Raw genomic sequence first — 22,333 nt, 5'->3', positions numbered from 1 at the left:
TAATGAGTTATGTCTCTGTTAAAGTTGTGTCTTTTGGGGGCTCATAAAGTTCGGACCCACGCCATACTTCACGGTTTGTGTTCTTTTCCTACCGAAATGCTGACCTTTAGCAGAAGTGCACTTTTAAGATCTCCCTGATGTAAACATCTGTTTTTAAGTGTGTGACCTCTCCAAGGAGTAAGAGTATCTAGGAGGTAGTTCAGCTGTGGCAATTTCTCATCTACAAGAAAAACCATTTTTGCTTTCAACTATTCTTTAATTGGGTAAACAATAATTCATTATCTCAAAAGTGTTGCTCAGATTTTCATTATTTGGACTGAAAATGCTAGAAAGTTTTCCTTGATTTATACTAATGTGCCCTGATTTTGCACAGTTGATTTTTATAATTGGGCTATAAATTGCATACTTTTGTACTTTTAATTTATGAGGAAGAAAGAAAGAACAATGTCAATAATCATCATCGATGACAATATATATTTTTAAAATGAAATATATGGTCATAACCCTCAGAGAAGAAATCACTATGATGGGCTCTGAACTATTTATGTAAGAATCAAGAAATTATTGTACAAACCAATTAAAAGCTGTTTTCCGGAAATTTATAATTAACATTTTTTTTCCTTTATTAGTACTTAGCATTTATTTCAAGGGAGGACAAAGAAGATACATCTAATAAGTCAAGGGTGCCCACTCAGATTCTTAAGATGATGTATAAAAGCCTGCGAATGACAAAGAAGTATACAATGTTAGACATTTATTTACAGTCTGGTGGACATTAGATTTTTTCCTCTAGGCAAGGAAAAAAAAAATCTAAATCCCTTTTCATTAAATCACTCTTTCACTAGTGGTGTATTTATGAGCCAAGGAATTTTCATAAATCCAGTAGACCCTGTCATTTGTTTTATGTTGCTGGTAAAAAGCTGAAATGTCCAATGGGTGGCATGTTATTGTTAGAGTGCCCTTAAATTTAGGGGAGGAAGGAGCTGAGGAGGCCATTCTTATGAAGCCCTGATAGCAAATAGGTCCATTGGGAAAGCAGCGCTTTCTGACAGGCTTAGAGTGTTGGTGTTCGCACACTCGTCTGAATTAGGCTTGTTCCCTCCCTCCCCTGCAGTCCACGAAGGCTCAGGCGAGAGCAGCCAGAAGGAGACGTCCACCTGTGACATCTGCCAGTTCGGGGCCGAGTGCGACGAGGACGCCGAGGACGTGTGGTAGGTGCTCTCCCTGAGGCTTTTCAACAGAATCGTGAGAGTTGACTTCCTTTCACTCCTTCGGGTGTTTCCGGAAGAAGACGTGGTCGGCATTTCTTTTTCTTACCTAGTTCCTAAGGCGGGCGGGATGCGGGGGAGGGGAGAATATGAGGGCTATTGTAACAGCGGGGATTTCTGATGCTGAATTAGGAGCTGGGCTGGGGCAGCTGCCTGCTTCGTTTGCTAGGGGATAAAAGCCATCACAGACTCCCCAGGACTGTCCGTGTCCAGAGGTGGAGAGAACAGTCACATTTACCAGAACATCTCTCAGGAAGCTCGGTCAGGAGCCGGTGGGCATCTGCTAATCTGCTTTCTAAGGGCGGGTCTGGGCGACCTGGAGCTTTCACTGAAGGGTCTGCCTATGCGTGCCGGTAGCTGAACTGGGAAGACGGTAAAGCAAAGAATGACCGGAGCCGCCCTCTGGGATCAACTTCCCCTTCACCCCAGCAATACGCAGCTTCTCCTGCAAAGATAGGCTGAGGCGATCATGAGTAATACTTACTTTGAATGGGTCCCAAAATGCTAGCCTTCTAGGGCATGAACATGTGTTTGGTTCCTCCCTGATCGTTCCCAGAGTGACCAGCCTAGAATCCAGAGGAGGTCTTTGTGCTGTGACAGTGGAATGAGGCAGCCTCCCTCTGTCTCTGTCTCTGTCTCTGTCTCTGTCTCTGTCTCTCTCTCTCTCTCTCTCTCTCTCTGCTCTTCCTTCTCCCTTTCTCCCTCACTGGATTTTACCTGTAACTTTCAGGAAAGCAGCCAAGTGCCCTTGGTTTTTTTCAAAATGCGCCCATGCTTGCCTGGAGCTCTTAGCCCTCATTTTGATCAAAGTGACTGAGTAAATCTTACTTGCTCTCAACAACAAAAGCGGTGGTGATTCTGTGACTGGATGGTGGTTTTAGCTAACATGGTGGTGGTAATCCTATCTATATATATATTTAGATAGATAGATAGATAGATAGATAGATAGATAGATGCCTAAGTGACCATTTGACCACCAGGGGCAGACGCTCAACGCACAGGCTTGGAAACATGGAAAAGACTGATGAATATCAGAGGGAAAGGGGGAGGGCGGGAAGAGATTAACCAAAGATCTTATATGCATATGGATTTGTGCACCGGTGGGGTCCCTCAGCCTGACCTGCCAGGATTGGGCCGAAACTGGCAGTCTGACATCCCCCGAGGGGTCCAGGATTGTGAGAGGGTGCAGGCCAGGCCGAGGGACTCACCAGTGCATGAATCCATGCACTGGGCCTCTAGTTGCAATATAAAAGTGTAACAAATCAGCCTGTTGTACATCTTAAACCTATACAATATTATATATCAACTCTATCTCAATTTTTAAAGAGGAATCATTTTGATCACACTTTTGTGGGTGGAGGGGACAATTTAAGGGACAAGAAGAGGAAACGAAGGCAACATAATTTTGGCAAGAGTGAAACAGTCTGCGCTTAAAATCTTTAAAAACGTCTGAGTGCAGATGAAGTTGAGGATTCCAGCTGGGCGCGCTGGGGCTCTCAGGGTAAATTAGTGACTCCGTGTTCCAGAAAAGCGGGACTTAGAACCTTACTTACTCCTCCCCAAATGCGTTAGGGCTCTGTATGTTAAGACACACTGACAGGAAATACACTTTTTAAAGATCTCATGTTTAATGTTTGCTTGTCACTGCACCTGCAGTTGAACATTATTTTTAAAGCTGTCAGAAATCTTGCTATCAATGCTTTACTTTTAAAAAATGTACATGGGTCCCTGATTTTTTCTTAAGACTTTCCATTGCCCTGGTTCCTCCCCCTCCCTCGTGATCATCTTTGTGACAGCGTCCCCTTTACAAGTGCAGAGATTTGAGACATGAGCCGAGCTGAGCGAGCAGGTGGAGATCGAACAGGTGGAGATTAGGGACTGCTTACTCGGGGCTGGCTCATTTGTGGGCGCGTTTCTCTCAGTTGTCTTCAGGAGAAGCCCGGGGTGTCTTCCTTTACGGTCTCGCTCTCCAGCGAGGGCGCTGCGTTAGTTTTCCAGTGTTTAAGCGGCAGGGCCAGGATGAAGCTCTGAGCTCCAAGTCACCGAGGGCGTTAGCCTAACAGCTCAAGCGAAGACGCAAAATTAAAATCTCACTGTTCCCTGTCCTGTCTGCAGTCATGAGAGGGCCATGATGGCCAGATCGCAGGACTCCGGGCCCACAGGGTGAGAGCCGGTGACGGGGCGGTGCCCATGGTCTGGAGGCAGGCGGTGCAGGGAGGTACGGGCAAGGCCAGGGCGCCTGGACTTAGAAAAAGAAACTCGGTTCAAAACCACGGAGAGGGCAGGGCAGACCCTCAGTCGGTGAGGAGCGGGTTACCAACCAGGAAAGGCACCCAACTGGGCAGATGGGGGGAGGCTGGGGAGACACCCGCTTGCAGGAGCTGCTGTAGGAAACAAGCCGGGGACCAGGGGTGAGGCCAGCACCTGGACCTCAGAGAGAAATGCCAAGGTCAGGGGTCAGCGTGCTCACTGGATGCTGCGTCAGTTAGCTCCTGGGTAAGGGCATCTCTACACCCCCAGCTTCAGACAGGACTGGGTCTAAAAGGGGGACTAAGGCGAGCCTTCCCAGGGGCTGAGTGGCAGAGCGGGGCAGGTAGGGGGCGGCAGGGGAGGGAGCCAAGCAGGGCCTTCTACTCCCCAGCGGGAGGGAAGAGCTGTTAGCGGTTAAATAAAAGGTCCTTACCGTGTCCAAGGAAGGGAGCTTCAGTGATAAGCGTGTTAGTTTTCATTTGCATAAATGCCTTTGTCTGTGAACACATTATATTTAGGGGTGGCCTTGAAGGGTAGAGGAGGGAGCCGAAGGACAAGGAGTGAAATAAACAGGCAAACAGCGTGGGAGAAAAGAGGCTACAGAGAAAGCTGGGGAGCGGTAGGGGAGTGGCCTGACCCGCATCCCCCTGGCCGCCAGGGAGCTCTGAGGTGCCGCTGATTGGGGCGAAGCCACGGCCGGTGAAGCCCCGCACATGCCGTGTGGCCGCCGGGAATGCGCTCGGTGCTCTGCGTTATCTTCCGCTCCGACGCGGACTCAGCCGCAGGTTCATGCCCACCCAGCTCCTCAGCCCGCATTACCGAGTCCCTACAAGCCGTGAAGAAGTGCTGCGGAGGAATAAGGTCGTTACTGCACCTGCAGCATGAGAACCCGGCCCAGGAGATGAGTATCTTACATCTCGCCGCAGGACGGAGGCTGGCCGGGCCCAGGTGCGCAGTGCCTCCCAGGCGGGGATGGGTCTGGGTTGGAGTTAGAAGCCAGCACGGTCCGCTGACCTTGTTTCCATAGTCTTCTCGCTGAGAAGCAGGTCTCACTGGACGTGGGGAAGAAAAAATCAATGAGAAGGGAGAGGAGTAAGGAGAGTAGAGAAAAGGAGAAAAAAAATACTAATGAGAGGCGGCGTTGATAAACCGTGTCCTAATGTTTTACTTACACTTTAATACCTTTATTTGGGGAAAACATGTGATTTGTAAATTCATGTAAGTCTCTCACGTAGCATTGACTTCAAAATCGTTGGAACACCCTGCAAAGGGAAGGGGTATGTGGCTTGTTTGTGAGGCCGGGGTTGAGAAGAAATGAGCCCGGCCAGTGTGGTTCAGTGGCTGAGCGTTGACCTATGAACAGGAGGTCCCAGTTCGATTCCTGGTCAGTGCACATGCTTGGGTTGCAGGCTCGATCCCCAGTAGAGGGCATGCAGGAGGCAGCTGATCAATGGTTCCCTCTCATCATTGATGTTTCTATCCCTCTCTCCCTCTCCCTTCCTCTCTCTGAAATCATTAAAAACATTTGAAAAAGAAGAAATGAAAAGAAAGGCTTAAAGATCGTTTCTCTGTATCTAGACAAAAGAAAAGTCAAAACAGATACATTTCCACATCAAAGAGACTCTCAAATACATCCTGTCAAACTAGTTTATAAAGAAAAAGAATAGCAGGTAAATAACTGGGACATGATACGATGGGCTGGCCCCAGAGTAATACAGCCCCATCTGATACACTGAGAAGACCACCGTGTGGTCTCAACACGCATCTCTGATACTTGCCTATAGAAACAGCTTTGTGTTCCCTTAATTATCTCCCCTGATAAATTATTCCAGGAAGTCCAAAGTAGGTCAGCAGGAACTCTTGGCGCTGGGAACTACTCCTAAGAAGTAATTAGCCTGGAACTTTCCGTCGGTCCCGTGGATCAGAGGTAGTTCAGCGCCCAGGGGTTGATTCTTGATTTAATAAAAGAATAAAGTCGGTAGCTGGGTTTGATCCGAGGAACGGCTGGGCAGGAAGCTGCCTGCGTGGCTCCCGTGTCCGGGGGGCGGGATGGACCCGGGAGGGCCCGGTGTAGGAGCAGAGGCGGCCGGTGACCGCGCCTGGAGGGCCGGCTCCGTGACGCTGTGTGTGCTTCTCACGTGGCCGTGGAGTCTCCTTCCACTCACCTCCGCCCTCCTGTTCCCGCATGCGCTCAGGCTCCATCAGCAGAGGCACAGCGGCTTCAGAGCTGTTAATGCCTCAAGCAGCCGTTTATTTTCTTTTGGAAACATTAGCGATGCTTTCCAGTTTTCGTGCATAATATCCGAGCTGGGCCACGATGGTGGGAAAGGAGGAAACAAAGTCGTTGCGGAGAAACGGGTTCGGAGGAGAGAATGAAGGGGCGTCTGTTTCCTTCTGCCCCATGGATGTTCCGGAGCTGAGGGGTGCGGGAGTCCGCGTTCCTTGCGGGAGTGACTCTCACAAAGACAGTTTCATGGAAGCCTTTCACCTCCTCATGTGCCTCTGATCTGAGGAGGCTCCTTGCGGCGGGGAGGACGTGTGTGGCTGGCAGGGTTCCCACCTTTAATGCACAGGGGACTGGGGGGGGGGGGGTCGGGACCATCAGAGCCGGGCCATGACCCTGGGCCCTGGATTTCACCATCCCCGTAAGCAAGCAGGCCTGAGGTCCCCGCTGGAGTGCGTTCCATGATGCGTGGGAAAGGGACGATGAAGAAAACAGAGAAAGGGGTGCCCTTAAAAACGACTGCTGCCGAAGATGGAACAGAAAGACTGTTGTGATTGGAAGGTTTCCAGTGTTTTCTATTAGGTACGAAGGAGGTGGGCCGGGCTGTATAGGGGTGCATCTAAAGCAGAGGGTGCTGAGCAGTCACAAACCTTTGGGGACTGAGAGCTTAGTCAGCCTCCCCTGGCTGTTCCCTCTTAGCGATTTCCTGTGCCTTTCGCCGGAGAACCATACATGTGGTGACCTGATCGGTTCTGGCTTCTAACATTTCACTCACGGAGAGAATGACAACACGCACAACAGCAGGACACAGGTCTGTCTAGGACAGGGGTCGGCAAACTCATTCGTCCGCAGAGCCAACTATCAACAGGACAACGATTGACATTTCTTTTGAGAGCCACATTTTTTAAACTTAAACTTCTTCTAACGCCACTTCTTCAAAATAGACTTGCCCAGGCCGTGGTATTTTGTGGAAGAGCCACACTCAAGGGGCCAAAGAGCCGCATGCGGCTCGCGAGCCAGTTTGCCGACCCCGGGGCTGGAAGTTCCGAGGGTTCTGTTGGATGCAAGGCTGTAGGAGATCACCTTCTCGGTGCTGAGCTTCCTGCCTCCGGGACCTGCCTCCTCACCCCCACCCCCAAGGAGGCCGTGCTGTCACCTGAGAAATGGCCACAGTATCGTCTGTTTGTCCAGATGGGTGGGGTGTGACGGGGAAAGACACCTCTCTTTCCTTCGAAGCTTCCACTTGCCCACAAAAATTTTGTTTTTTAAGAGAGATTGAACTATTTTCTGTGCCACGCCAGCACGGCCAAGGGTGACCCTGAGGGGGCGGTGAAGGATTGAGGAAAGACAGACAAGAGAAGAAAGCTGGGGCTGGGTGGGACGCTGCTTCTCTGACAGAGAGACAGCGACAGCGCCCACAAGCCGTGTTTTTATTTTATAGGCAGGTCCCACGAGGCAGAGGGCGTGGTCACGACGTTAACGATGTTCCAGTCTACTCAGTGACATGCACCTGAACTCCATCAAGCCCACATCACTCAGGCACGTGGGGCCGTGTTCGGACCATAGGTTCAAGCTCACAACCATAGGCTCCGGCTATAGTGGTGCTGGGAGGGCTCTGCCCTCCAGGCTGGGACTTGCACGTGGCTTTGCCACGAGAGGACTGTGCCTTCTCATTAGGCCGAGGCTTGATCCTGTCCAATCACTGTAGCCTGCAACCACTCTCCACAATTTCCTATGGAAAATAGCCTTCTTAGGCCTATGTGTGTGCCAATTAGATTGAAAATAGCCATGAGGCTGCAGAGAGCAGACATATCTTCACCAAAATGTGGTTCTTTTGAGCAGCTTCAACTTGAAGTTGCTTGTTTTGAAATGGCAATACAACCCTGACTATGGACCAGGGTGAACATTCTTTATTTGTTATAACTAGCGATAGTTTTCAGATATTTATCCAGAAAAGCGGCTCGTAGCACAGGTTTAGAGACTGCCCGTTGCGACAGCCGCCCTGTCGGCGATGCTGGTGTGTCACTATCACAGTATGTCAGGGGGGTTTGCAAACACCGAGCCCTGAGGAACCCAGAAGAGCGAGGGCACTGATCCGTGAGCCGTCGGCTAAGCAAGGTGGGATTCATTCTTGGCTGCCTTTGGGACTAACGGGCTACATGCCCCTTTCCAAGTGGCAAAGGAGGGAGTATTACAAATGCATGAATAGAAATTACAAGATATATAGGAAGAGAAAAGAACCGCCCAGTTAAATGGCAACTAAATGTGGCCCATATGCCGGGGGTTGTCTTATCTTAGTGGCAATGCTGTATCTTTTTTTGTGTCACTTAAAAATACGATGCCATGCCTTTTATTTCCCAGTTCATATGTTTGATGATTACACTGAAATTGAATTTTTATAGTTTTCTCTGATTATAAAAGTTGTACATGTTTGTCATAGAAATTTGAGGAGACTAGAAATATGAAAACTCTATTACAATGTCATCCCACCATTCCAAGATTCCCACTGTATATTTTCCTTCCATGTATGTGTACATGTGTGCACGTGCATGTGTGTGTATGTATACATGTATTTCTAATGAGTCTGATCATATTTGACATGTCCATAAAGTCTCTACTTTTAAATTTTTTACTTAATCTTGAGGCTGAGTTTGGAGATTATTATGAATGTTGAACAAATTTGTGAATACTCTATTTATAGTTGAACAGAACTTCTGTGGTCCAAATTCTAATGACCCTTCCTAAATGTTTGCATTTTTTAAGACAAATGAATTTGAGAGTGCTGTCCTCACACTGTGATCTAAAAAATATACCAAAACCTAAATCCTCTCTAACTCAATGTTAGACATTTTTCTTGGTTAACTCCTAGAGACTAAATAGTGTGTGTACCAAAACTATTTCCATTGTCTGTAGCCAAAGGATTCATAACAAGTAGATTTCTGAGGCATAAGCATTATTTACTAAGAATCTGCCCTCCCAAAGGAGGTTTAAGTTGGGAAAAACTGTTTCTGGTCAGTGGTTTACTTCAAATAGCAACATATTGTATGTTTTGGTTCAGCTAAAAAACCAATTAGCAAAACACCAATCAGAAAGGATATATGCACGCCTATGTTCATAGCGGCACAATTCACCATAGCTAAGATTTGGAAACAGCCTAAGTGCCCATCAGCAGATGAGTGGATTAAAAAATGGGGTGCATCTACACCATGGAATACTACACTGCAGTAAAAAAAGAAGGAACTCTTACCATTTGCAACAGCATGGATGGACCTGGAGAGCATTATGCTAAGTCATTTGGAGAAAGATGAATATCACATGATCTCACTCATTTGTGGAATATAAGGAACAACATAAACTGATGAACAGAAACAGATCCAGAGACAGAGAAGCATCGATCAGACCATCAAACCTCAGAGGGAAGGCGGGGGGCGGGGGTGGTGGTAGTAAGAGATCAACCAAAGGACTTGTATGCATGCTTATAAGCCTAACCAATGGACACAGACTGTAGGGGAGTGAGGGCATGTGCTGGGGGTGGGGGTGGCTGGGGAGAGGTAAATGGGGGGAAAAGGAGATATATGTAATACTTTAATCAATAAATAATAAAAAATAATTTAAAAAAAAACACAAATTAGCAAGCCCACCTTGGCAGCACACATCGGATTTTTCCAGACACATTTCCCTAACAAGCAGGATGTGTAATATCTAACAAGTGATTGAACAAATCGTAAGATTATGGGCAACAACACCCACTCAAAAAATCAATGCTGCTGAAAATCTAAATGCTTTTTTTACTACAAAGAACAAAATAAATTAAAACAAATATTCTATTTTTCTAGTTCCCCCCCCCCCCCCAGTGCAAAGTAAAATTGCATCCATTCATCCAGTTATCACTAAGCTAGGAATGAAACTTAAGAAATGGGTATGATGCCCTCGGGATAGACGATTTTCTAAAGGCTCTTTTTAATTCATTGCAGTCTTTCCTGTGTCTTTGACACAGCAGTTTACCCTCTTCTCAGAGCTCATCCTAAAATGAGCTTTCTACAATCAAAATAATGTTATCCAGGGCAATAAAAGCAATACCAGGTTCCAACCAGCCATAAGTGCCCAGACTCAGCAGACATTAAGAGATGAACATCAGGGAGAAGTGCATAACGTAACAATTGGGGGAAAAAACAAAAGTAAGAAATGAAATAAAATATTAGCTTCGCATTAGCAAAAAAAACAACAGTGATGCATTTCTGTAATATACATAGATATCACAAATGTGGTGCTTTAAGACATTCAAATATAACATCCAAGTATTAATTATGACAATGAAATAAATCATATATTTAATGAAAGTATACAACTTAATTTTTTGAATATCATTTTTCTTCTCTAGCAAATTTGTTGATTTGAGAAAAATGAAATGCAATAAAGCTGTCTGTATTATAGCGACATTGAACAGTCAGACTTGGGCGGGGGGGAAGCCCTGTATCGATCAGTATACCTGTTACCAGGAGAAGTGGGCTTCTTGTGGTATCATGAGGAAAAGCATTTCAAGGGACCCGCAAGGGAGGAGGCGGTCCGGTGGCAAGATTCTCTTGTGAAACAGAATAAACAAGATGCCCCACCGATGTCCCCCTCCATCTGTCCAGCCGTGGGACATCAGGGCAGCAGCAGTCCATGTCCGGGGGTCCTGCGCCTGGGAGAGCTTGGTTCAGCCCAGCATTTGTGAAGCTGAGCCTGCGTTCCAGGCTGCAATCTGATGCTTTGCTGCTGTACCCAGGATTCCACCTAGAGCCTTGTTCGGAGTCTGTGCGGCCAGGCAGAATGCCACATGGCTATGGAGAGAGAACACGCAAACACACAGGGTGAGTGAGGGTCACAGAGAGAGAAGAGAAAAGAAAAAAGAGGAGAGGAGAGGAGAGGAGAGGAGAGGAGAGGAGAGGAGAGGAGAGGAGAAGAGAGAAGAGAAGAGAGGAGAGGAGAGGAGAAGAGAGGAGAGAAGAGAAGAGAGGAGAGGAGAGAAAAGGAGAGGAAAAGAGAAGAGAGAAGAGAGGAGAGGAGAGGAGAGGGGGAGAGAGGAGAGGGGGAGAGAGGAAGAGAAAGAAGAGAGAAGAGAAAAAATGCACTGCGTCCTTTGTCTTAAGTGGTATCCTACCTAATAATAGACAAATATGCAAATTGACCATACCTCTGACACACCCACAAGCCACTCCCACAAGCCACGCCCACCATCCAATCAGAGCGAGCATGCAAATTAACTCAAACCAAGATGGCTACAGCCACAGAGAGCAAGGTTTCCTAGGTAACAGAGGAAGCCAAGCTTTCCGCCTGCCCTTGCCAGGCCTAAGCCTCCACTCAAGCTACAAAGTTTCAATTATAGAAGGTAAACAAATTCAAACAAATGGCAGCAGAACAGAGCTTGAGAGAGTAAGCCAGGGTTGCCACCGGCAACAGGGGAAGCAAAGCTTTCCGCACACCCTGGCCGGGCCCACCCGCTTACGGCAACAAAGTTTCAATTATAACCCCAACACAAATGGCTGCTGGCCTTGGAGGGAGCCCCAGGCTTGGCTTCGCTCCAGGCTACAAAGTTTCAGTTGTAGAAGGAAAGTAAATTCCAGATACCAGGGCCTCCGCTTGGGTTTCTAGGGGGCGTGGCCGGCCTGCAAACCACCACAGGCCCCTCGCTCAGGCCGCCCCACGCCCCAAGGGAACCCCCACCTGATCCGGGACACCCTTCAGGGCAAACCAGCTGGCCCCCACCCCTGTACCAGGCCTCTATCCTATCTAATAAAAGAGTAATATACAGATTGATCATCACTGCAACATACAATATAGCTGCCCCCATGTGGTCAAAGATCCTGCCCCCATGTGGACACAAGATGGCCACTACAAGATGGCCAGCAGGAGAGGGCAGTTGGGAGGCACCCAGCCTGCAAGGGAGGGCAGTGGTGAGAGACCAGGCCTGCAAGGGAGGGCAGTTGGAGGTGATCAACCCTGCAGGAGAGGGCAGTTAGGGGTGACCAGGCCGGCAGAGGAAGGAAGTTGGGGGCAAACAGGCTGGCAGCAGAGTGGTTAGGGGGTGATCAGGCTGGCAGGCAGAAGCGGTTAGGGGCAATCAGGAAGGCAGGCAGGCAAGCAGTTGGTAGCCAGCAGTCCTGGATTGTGAGAGGGATGTCCCATATTGGAGAGGGTACAGGCTGGGCTGAGGGACAACCCCCTTCCGTGAACGAATTTCGTGCACCGGGCCTCTATTTTATTATGTTTCCCAAAGGCAGGGATTTCAGGGGAGGTCTCAGGGGAAGATCACAATAGAATATTCATCAGCTTTCCAGGTGTGTCCTTTCAGGATCATGGTCTCTACTGATTGATCAGGGCCAGGCAGGTGGTTGTGAGGCAATGCAGCTGGTCCTGATGTCAGCCATGGCGTCGGCCCGCTGGCCTTCCTGTCCTGGGCCTGGAGCTGAAACAACTGAGGCCTAGATGTTATCTCTAGAGCTTAATGCTTCAGGGAGTGCGCGTGCAAGGAGTCCCGGAGGCTGTTCTCTGGCCCCCTTGCTTCCCCTCCCAGGGCGTCTACCTAGCGACATGCCGAGGGGGGAAAGGTCAGAGGAGGGTCTGAACTGCATGACCTGCAGTGTGCTAGGGGAGGAATGACCCTGGGGGCAAGGTCCTGCCCTGCACGTTGCTAGGCACCTGGGGCTTTGGCCCTGGTGACCATCCATACCTGGCTTATCCTTCCTACTCTGCTCATGTCTGTCTGAGTTCTCATTTTGGATAAAATCATCATTTTCCTTGACCCCTGTTTTTTTGTGTGTGTGTTTTTGATACATTACATTATATAGATAGATAGGTGTTTGATAGATCGATAGAGAATAAATAGATCTGCAGTCATATTATAATTCGCATAGAACTCACTCATTGAAAGTAGTCAACGGTTTTTAATATATTCACTAAGTTGTGACACCGTCAACACAATCAATTTTATATTTTCATCACTCCAGAAACTTGGCATTAGTAGTCCCTTCCCCCGCCCCCCATGTTTCCCTCCTCCACCACTAGTCCACTTTATAGATTTTTCTGTTCTCACATTTCATATAAATGGAACCGTTCAGCCTGTGGTCCTTTGTGCTTGGCTTTTCTCACTTAGCACGGTGTTTTGAAGGTTCATCTGTATTGTAGCATGTGTGGCATTTTATGCTTTTGACTTGCAGCACGTATTCCATTGTATGGATATACTATGTTTTGTTTACTCATTTATCAGGTGATGGACGTGTGGGTTGCTTCCAGTTTGGGCTACGATGCATAATGCGGTTATGAAAATTCGTGTACCAGGTTTCTGTGTGTGACCAAGGTGGGCATGTGTTTTCTTTTCTCTTGGGTATAGACCTAAATGTAGACTTGCTGGGTTAAATGGTAACCTTATGATTCACTTTGAGGATCTGCCGACTGTTTTCCAGATTCTCTGCATCATTTTATATTTCCACCAGCAGGCCGCGCGGATCCGAATTTCTCCTCATCCTTGCCAGTACTTGTTATTGCCCTCCCTTTTAGTATTCTGCTCCAAGTAGGTGTGAAGTGGCATCTAACTGTGGTTTTGATTTGCACTTTCCAGATGGCTGATGATGTTGAGTCTCTATTGATCATTTGGATCACCTCTTTGGAGAAATATCTATTTGGATCTTTTGCCCATTTTTAATTGAGTTATTTACCTATTTGTTATGGCATTATAGGAGCTTTTTAATAGTATATTAAAGGTATAAGCCTCTTGCCAAATATATATGATTTGCAAATAGTTTCTTCTTCCTGTGGAGTTGTCTTTTCATTTGTATGATGGTACCTTGAGAACACGGGTTTTTAATTTTTACGAATTCCAGTTTGCCTGTCTTTTCATCTGTTGCTTGTGTTTTTGGTTGCATAGCTAGGAAGGCTTTGCTTAACCGAAGGTCACGAAGATTTACTCCTGTATTTTCTCCTATAAGACTTGCAGTTTTAGCTCTTATATTTAGATCTGTGATTAATTTAGAGTTAATTTTTGCATATGGAGGGAGGCGCGGGCTCCCAAAAACATTTTCAGGTGTTCCAGTACCAAAGACTATTTTTTTCTCCATTGAACTTTTTTTGGCATTCTTGTAGAAAACAATTGACCCTGTATATGAGGGTTTATTTTTGAACTCTCATTCTCTTCCATTAATGTATATGCCTTTCCTTATGCCAGAGCTAACTGTTTTTATTCATAAGTAAAATATGGGAAATATGATTCCCATGATGCCTTTGACTTCAGATATCAGCGAATATTGACATACAATGTTATATCCGATCCAGGCGTTCGGCATGGAGGTTACACGTTTATATAACTATGAAGCGAACCCCGATAAGTCCAGTGCCCCCCGACACCGTACGTAGTTACCACTGTGTCGTTAAGTACCAGCTCTGCAGCCTCCTCGGTGGTCCCAGCGGCGTAGTTCCTCTCTTCCCTTTGGACTGAAATTCCCACTAAGGCATGTTTACGTTAGAAGAGATGCTCTATTGTGTCCAGAAAGCAGCATTTTACCACTCTGGACTTAAACCTTCAGACCGAAATGAACAGAAATGCACTTTTTCTATTAGCTAGTCATCTCCTTAGAAAGCACAGAAAAATAGAAGGGCCTGTAAAGTATGTGGGGCAGCAATGGCAAAAGATAAAAACACAATGAAGCTATTTAAATCAGGAAATTCAAGAAGTGAATAGTAAAACAATGTTGAGGAGAAGGAAGAAAGAGAAAAGTGAGATAGGAAAAAGTAATTATAAAGAAAAATCAAACTAAGAGATACTGCTACAATTAATCAAACATAATCTCTGAGTATCCTGGAATTCAAGGGGAAAAAAGGAAAGGAATAATTCTTATGGTAGAATTAGAAAAGACAACTAGTGTATCAAGGTACTTTAATTCTGAACTCCACAAGAATTAATACTGTATGCCTTTAATAACATTTCTAATGAAATGGAAGACAGCTTCCTTGATAACTAGCTTATAAATTATCTAAAATTAGTTGTATTGGATCTTAATGTAATGCACCAATGATAAAATTGTACAGCTGTAAATTATAACTCTGCAGAGGTAATTCTCTGAGACCAGAACAAATATATCCAGACACGGCACTGTTATGCCATCAAAGTCAGTACAGGGTGAAAACAAAAGGAATCGTGTGCTTTCTTAATTATAGCTGTTTCAGCTAGAAATTAGGCAGAAGCCCTAAAATACTTCATATAAGTGTTTAGGATTCTAATTTCCTCATGCAGGTACCAAAGCGAAGCAGTTATTGAGAGATAAACTTGTTCATGCGGCGGAGGGAGGCAGCGGCCAGGGTCCTAGGTGGTCCTGGAACATGAAAGTGTGTGCAAAATGGGGAAACATTGATCCAGTTTTTATGACAAAAGTTCTTGATTTGATTATAGTTTGTTAAATGGTTAAAAAGTACAAATGAAAGGATGAAAATGCGCAAACCAATAGATCATAAGGTAGGGCCTAATGATTATGATTATGGGTTTAGAATGCAAACTGTAACTGGGAGATAGATTTACTTACAAGTCTTTCTACTATCAAGTCTGCTCTTTCTATTTTGACTCAGGTAATCAATCAATGAATAACCAATAATGTGTTAGGTATATTTGACTCTGTGTTTTCTGAAAATCCTCATACTGAGATTTATAGTCCTTTATTAGTATAAGCTTCAGGAAATTTTAACCCATTTATTTATCTATTGCATCTTTTTCCTCCAAGTTTTGTTTGTACCAACCCACAGTACAGTTTCAAATGTATTTATTTATGAATGTATATTTTAATTTTTTGTTACAGTTGGCATACAATATTATATTAGTTTCAGATGTACAGCATAGTGGTTAGACATTCCTATGACTTACGAAGTGATCCCCCTGGTAAGTCTAGATGCCACCTGACACCATACGCAGGTATCACCATATTTTGACTATATTTCCTGAGCTGCACTTCACATCCCTCTAGCTAGTTTAATAATTGGCAATTTGTACTTCTTAACCCCTTCCACCCTTTTCACCCATCCCCCGAACTTTCCTCCCATCTGTCCACCCCCAATTTGCTCTCGGTATCTATGAGTTTGTGTTTGTTTTGTTTGAATTAGAGGGGGGAGAAACTTCAGCACTAGGGACCAAACAACACATGGTAATAAAGTTGAGTGCACCAGGGCAGGAGCCCTGCATTTTTTAAATGTAATTTAGTTTAATTCCAATTTTGCTCCTATAACATTGGCTGGAAGGGTTGGTGTAGCGTGCTGTGGATATTAAAAACCGTAGCCTGCAAAGTTACTGGTTAGGAAGTCTTTCTTTTTAACAGGAAATAAGACAATACAATGGACGCAACACGTGGCTTACGTATAGAGAAGGGCAGTGTCAGGACCAGCGGGGTGATTAGGCTTGACAGGTTGGAGAGAATAATTTTAAAATAACAACCAAGCAATAATGAGCACTGCCTGTGTGCCCTGCACTCCCCTAAGGGCTTTGCATTTATTACTTCATTTAATCCTCACAAGAACACACAAATTAGATACTATTTCAGTGTTAAGCATGAAGAAAGTGAGGCACAAAAGTGTTAAGTAACTTGTCTAAGTTTACTTCGCTATTAAGGGTCAAAATCAAGATTTAAACCCCGAGGTCACACTCTTGCCGACTTTGTGAACATGATGCCCCAGAAAATTGGGGGGACAGTAGAGGACTTGCAAGACGCAGAAGAGCTGCAGGTGTGGAGAAGGGAGAGAAGTTCACTTGGGGAAACAAAGAAGGAAATGTGTTTATTAGCATGTAAGCCACATGCATCATCTGTGGCAGTCCAGTGCCCCGTCTCATTTAATCCTGTGCAGCACTGCGGAGAGTTAGGAGTTATTTCCTACTTTCACACAAAGGAAGATACTGAGTGTCAGGGATAAATAACATGCAAATGTAGGTTGCTAGGTAGGGGGCGTTCTTGAATTCAACCTCCCATTTGTCTAAGGTAGTTGTAAGGTCCACGCCCGTTTCATGGCATAATGCTAGAGGGTAGAATAAGTAAAGAAACTGTCCTCTCAGGTGAAAGAAGAGCCTGTGGCTGAGGCTGTGTATCAGACCTGAAGAACTGACAAGTACCAGTGGCCAAATGATGGAATGCTTGGTTGTCAAGTAAATTAGGGTAAATAACACTACATGCTATAACAGAGAAGTGCCCTTTCTCAGAGGTTTAGCACACACACACATTTATGTCTTGCTCTCGTTGTAGTTCGAGGGAAGTGTCCTAATCAGCCAGCCTCACCCATGGTCTTTGAGGAACCATGTCCGTTTCCCCATCGTGAGCCTGCCCTTCTCTAGATCACTGAGATCCCATCTAGATCACTGAGATCCCATTCCTTCATTTAATGGAAAGTGAAAGGGAAGAAACGATCCTACATGGGAGCTGGTATTGGCCAGTCTTGGACGTGGCAGTCCTCACCTCCACATACATCGCTCTGCCCAGAACATCTGTTGCACAGTTCAAGTTGGGTCAAGGAGAAAGAACCCAGTAATGGACTTTGGTGATAGTCCCTGAACGAGAGAGAGATGAGCTAGGGAAGCTGTAAGTAGCATGGACATTCACTCAGTGCATATGATGGGTCCTGCTCTGTGCGAGTCCTGATAACACAGCATATAACGCAAAGTCCACGGTTGTAAAGAGCTTACATCCTGGGAAGTTCCGCTCCAAGAGGGTGACATAGTCATCCTAAGAAAAGGAGGGACAGGGGGCTGGTGATGAAGAAATATACAAACAAGTAAGCAAGCATGGTGATTTCTGATATGTTTTTAAGAAGACAAGAGTGCTGAAACACAGAGTCCTGGGAGAGGGGGTGCTATTTAAGATTGGGTGTGTAGGGAATGGCTCTCTGCGGATGGCCATTTGAGTTTGGCAACTGCTCAATTATGAGAAGCAAGAGATTAGAAAGAGGGGCAAAGAGAAATGAAAATTCCGATGCCGAGTGCTGGGAAGAAAAAGGGAATGACTTTGGAAATAAGGATCAGGAGGTCGTCAGTTTGGAATAGGGGAGGGGGGTGGTCAAAGTTATGCTCCGATCCAGCTGGCAAAAGGCAGAACCAAGCGGAACACCCATAGGCAAGTAATTAACGGTTAAGTTGCGTGGTGCAGCCAGAGAGAGCTGTAGGAGTTCAGAGATGTCTAATAGAAAAACAGACTTGGTGCCGAGGAATGAGAATAGGCACTGGGCTAGCCAAAAGCTAGCCTCCTGGGGAAAAGGACACCAACTCTTTACTGAAAATAATGTGAGATTGGAAAGAGAGGGCAAACCGAGTAATGGGAAATAGAAAGATCGGGACATATTAATTAAGAGGCAAGAAATGGGAAACAGACCAAAGAAGAAGAAACATAAGGAGCTGCTTTCCTTTTGTTTAATTAAAAGATGAAATCACTGCCCTGCTGCTCACTGAATATTCCGCTTCCCCCTCCAGAGCAGGGGAAGTAGGCTGTGTTACAGCATTGTACTTCCCGGTTCCCTTGGTTTTGGGGAACCTCAGGCGTGTGATTCCAGACCTTGACTGAGCTTTGGATGGCCAGTGGAGGTCTCTGCGGAGTCCTTTCCTCTCTGGCTGGTAACCGGCAGCATCCACGTTGGGCGACTGCTCCATGGCCTTGGGGGGCGGGTAACATGGACAGGAAAGGGATCTCTTGTTCTGAGCCACTGAGATGCTGACGTTGTTTACTGCTGCAGCGTAGCATCTTCATCGCATCTTATCCTGACTGATGAACTCAGTACCCACCAGAACAGGTAAATGCGGAGGAAGATTGGCTCCTGAGATAGGAAACAGTGAAGAAATCGAGGCTCACCAGCGAAAGCAGAGACCCAAATTTGGTAAATGACACTGGCTGCTGTGGTCTGAAAGTTTGTGCGTCCCCCAAATTCACATGTGGAAACATAACCCCGAAGGGGGTGGTATCAGGAAGTGGGCCCTTGGGAGGTGATGAGGTCATGAGGGTGGAGTCCCATGAATGTGATTAGTGTCCTTACCGAAGAGACCCCAGAGAGCTAGCCCGCCCCTTCTACCACGTGACATTATAGCAAAAGACAGCCATCTATGAGGCAGCAGCCACTGACCAGGTACCAAATCTGCTGACACCATGATCTTGGACCCCCCAGCCTCCAGAACTGTGAGAAATACGTGTATTTCTGTTCATAAGCCACCCAACTTATGGCATTTTTATTATAGCAGCCTCCATGGACTAAGATTCTCCCAAAGGCCTTGCAGTGGGGTGGCCCTAGGCACTTCTCCACAGATGTGTTCACTTCGCCATCCGTGCTCCAGCCGTGAGAAGTAGGGTAGGCCATCTCCTGCAGGGCGACGGGTGAGCTCCTCCGACCGGCTGGCCCACACGCTCCCTGCCTCCTCCCCGCAGCCAACGGGAACGAGGTTGACTTTCCCGAGGAGCGGGAAGGGGAGAGGACAGTTACTGGTGCTTCCAGATCTCCAGGCCTGCACTGCCCATGACACAGGAGAAGAAAGAACCGGGTGATCAGAAGCCAAAGCACAAAGTAGGACAAGGCTTTACAAATGGGAAGATCCAGGTGCTTGACTGGCTCCTGACAAGAAGGCTATATTTAGGAAGATAAAGCCACGCTTACGAGAATAAAGCAGAAATTGATTTTCCATACAAGGTCAACAAATAGAGAGACTAGTAACAAGAAGAGAACAAAAAGAAGTAAACCCATTCCTGCTCCTACAGTGTGCAATGTATTAGTGAATTGTTTTCCCATAGAAAGGTGATGAGGGCGGAAGGGAAAGAAAATGAGTATCTTTTTTAGCTCAATATTTCACTACTGGTAGTGACCTAATTTTAAATTTGAGGAATTATACTTAAAACTATATTGGAGGTCATGTTTTTAATATTTAAATGGAATCTGAGATTCATCATGAGCTTTAAGAAACCATCTATTTTTATTTATTTTTAAAACTCACAATCATGCTATAAAAAGAGGAAACATTATTTTCTTCTCTAAAAGAGAGAAGAGAAACAAGCTAGTAAAACTCATTCTGTTAGGAAACTTCTTTCACAAGAAGAGAATTCTCACTGCCTAACAAAAAACGTCCCCACCAAGAGGAATCCTTGATTTGCCATGGAGCTAAATCCCAGGTGTGTGAGGATCACATTATATCAAAGTCAAGCCTAACAAAGCTGTCTCACTTACTCATTGGCCATGAACCATGGGTTCAAATCCTGATGATTATGTTTTAATAGACAAAGACATGCTTTGATGAGTGGGTGGGTGGGTGGGTGGATGGATGGATGGATGGATGGATGGATGGATGGATGGATGGATGGGTGGGTGGATGGATGGATGGGTGGATAGATGGATGGGTGGGTGGATGGATGGATGGATGGATGGATGGATGGATGGATGGATGGGTGGATGGATGGATGGATGGATGGGTGGATGGATGGATGGATGGGTGGGTGGGTGGATGGATGGATGGATGGATGGATGGATGGATGGATGGATGAACGTATAGGAATATAATGAGGCGGCTGGGTGTCTTGGGGAGAACATAGAGCTGCACAAAGGGGCCCTGTGCAAAGCAGTCTAACTCGGAGCCGAAATGCTGGAATCGGGCTGCCTGAGCTTCAGTTTGGGTCCTGCCACTCACTTCTGTGTGGCCTTAGGCACGTTATTCAACCTTCCTGAGTCTCCCATGTTCTCACTCGTATGCAGAGAATTTTCACATCTATTATACGAGGGCATTAAGAAGATAGATAACTGTTATTATTAACCTCAGTTGTCTTAGAGTTCCTTATTTACAAACATCTCAAAATTGTTTCTCTTTGTGCACATCCTGATAACTTATTGTTCAGACTGTGACCTGGAAGAATACCCCTCTTTCTCTCATTGTCGGTGACCTATAGAAGGGCGTCCTGGTTTATCTGAGACATTCTTCATCCGTTTCCAGAGCTTCCACTTGACTAGGCCTCGAACCTTAACCTTATTCTGCTGAGCTGGGGGCAGGGGAGGGAGTGAACACAGCCAAATCAGTTGTTTGGAATTGTGTAAGTCAAATGAATGCTTTGACTTATTTTTCATGCTTCAGTAATAGTGTAGGTAGTAAATAGATTAAGGAGTTTAAACCAAGAAAATTTATGCTATCCTGAATGCTCAGGAAATTTTTTGTTGTCGTTGTTAGAGGGTGAAAAACAAAAGGAGTATAATTTAAAACATAAAGTAAGTAGCGATTTTTCACAATAGTGTTTATTGATTTTTTTAACTAAAACCCAACACCAATTAGTTTACAACAATGATTATGTTTAATATCCAAAAGTGCCCCAAGAGGCTTCCTCTCCTCATATCACCACAGAGGAAACCGAGGGTTCAAGGGTGACAAGGCACCTCACGTCACATCGTGTGGCTAATGACCAGTGAAGGGAAGCAGGGTCTGCGTGGAGGCAGTCTGCTTGCAGAGCCCCGGCTCCTTGCTGCCGCTCTCAATTGCCTCTCCAACAATCAGTGTGTTCAGCCCATCTGGATGGGACCTTGGAGATCATATAATGCTGTCTGTTTGCATTACCGCTTGTAAACGTAAAGCAGAGAGAAGTTAAACGATCTGCCCAAGGTTGCACCCCCATCCTTCCCCAGCATAATAGCACATTCTCCTTTGAAACTCATTTCTAGGATTTATGCAAACTAATGGGGGAAGTCGTAACATTTGTTAATTTGAATGCCCCATGAAAGACTCATTTTCATCTTGTTTTACTATCTCATGTCTATGAACAAAATGCAACGAGTTGCAAAGCCATGAGACTGCCTGTCTTCACTGATAACTTGCTTTTTCATAGAAGAAGGACAGCCATCCTGAGGCTGAGCCTGTTTTATTTTATTTTTTAAAATATATTTATATTTATTTCAGAGAGGAAGGGAGAGATAGAAACATCAATGATGAGAATCATTGATCGGCTGCCTCCTGCACACATGCCCCCTACTGGGGATTGAGCCCGCAACTCAGGCACGTGCCCTTGACCGGAATCGAACCCGGGACCCTTCAGTCCGCAGGCTGACGCTCTATCCGCTGATCCAAACCAGCTGAGACTGAGCCTGTGTTAAATGAAATAAATGTGTGGTCATGTTAGCTCTCCCTGGACTATGTTAATAGCCACCAAGTTGGTGCCTCAAAGTCCAATCCATGACAGTCAGTTCAGTCTTCATGGATGTAAATCGGCTTGTCAGTTCACGCTTCCAAAACCTTCAACTGGGCAGTGGCTCCACGGATCCAGGCTGTGGTCAGCTCGGTCAGGTTCCCTTGGCCTTCTCATCGTTGACATAGAAAGGTTGCAGCAAGCACAGATGGGATGCACAGCAATACATCCTCTTCTTACAGCACAGCATCCAGTGAAACGAAGACATTGCCAGTTCCACCTGCAACAGCAGACTTCTTACGGCCGCGCTCTGTCACATATTTGTGCTTTGAAACATCGTGGAAAAGGGGAGAACCAATCAGCAAGCACCCCCTCAGCACACAAGCTTTCGGTGTCTGAACAGAATCATGAATATTTTAGCCAGGGGGGAGAGCAGGAATGGCTTTTGAATGGAC

At 46.0% G+C, this 22,333-nt stretch overlaps 1 protein-coding gene across 1 annotated transcript in view; it reads left to right on the top strand.

The window, feature by feature from the left end:
- TMEFF2 (transmembrane protein with EGF like and two follistatin like domains 2) overlaps nt 1–22,333 on the top strand; it is a gene marked incomplete at its 5' end in the record, with an annotated part of 236,898 nt that overhangs the window by 133,257 nt on the left and 81,308 nt on the right. The window contains one exon of the mRNA XM_079783089.1: nt 1,115–1,211. Within this exon, the coding sequence (XP_079639215.1) occupies nt 1,115–1,211 (97 nt within the window). The remainder of the gene's footprint in view (nt 1–1,114; nt 1,212–22,333) is intronic.

Source organism: Cnephaeus nilssonii (assembly GCF_951640355.1).
Source record: "Cnephaeus nilssonii genome assembly, chromosome: 10".
NCBI lineage: Eukaryota > Metazoa > Chordata > Mammalia > Chiroptera > Vespertilionidae > Cnephaeus > Cnephaeus nilssonii.
The sequence above is the reverse complement of the archived record's forward strand: the minus strand, read 5'-3'. Positions and strand labels throughout refer to the sequence as shown.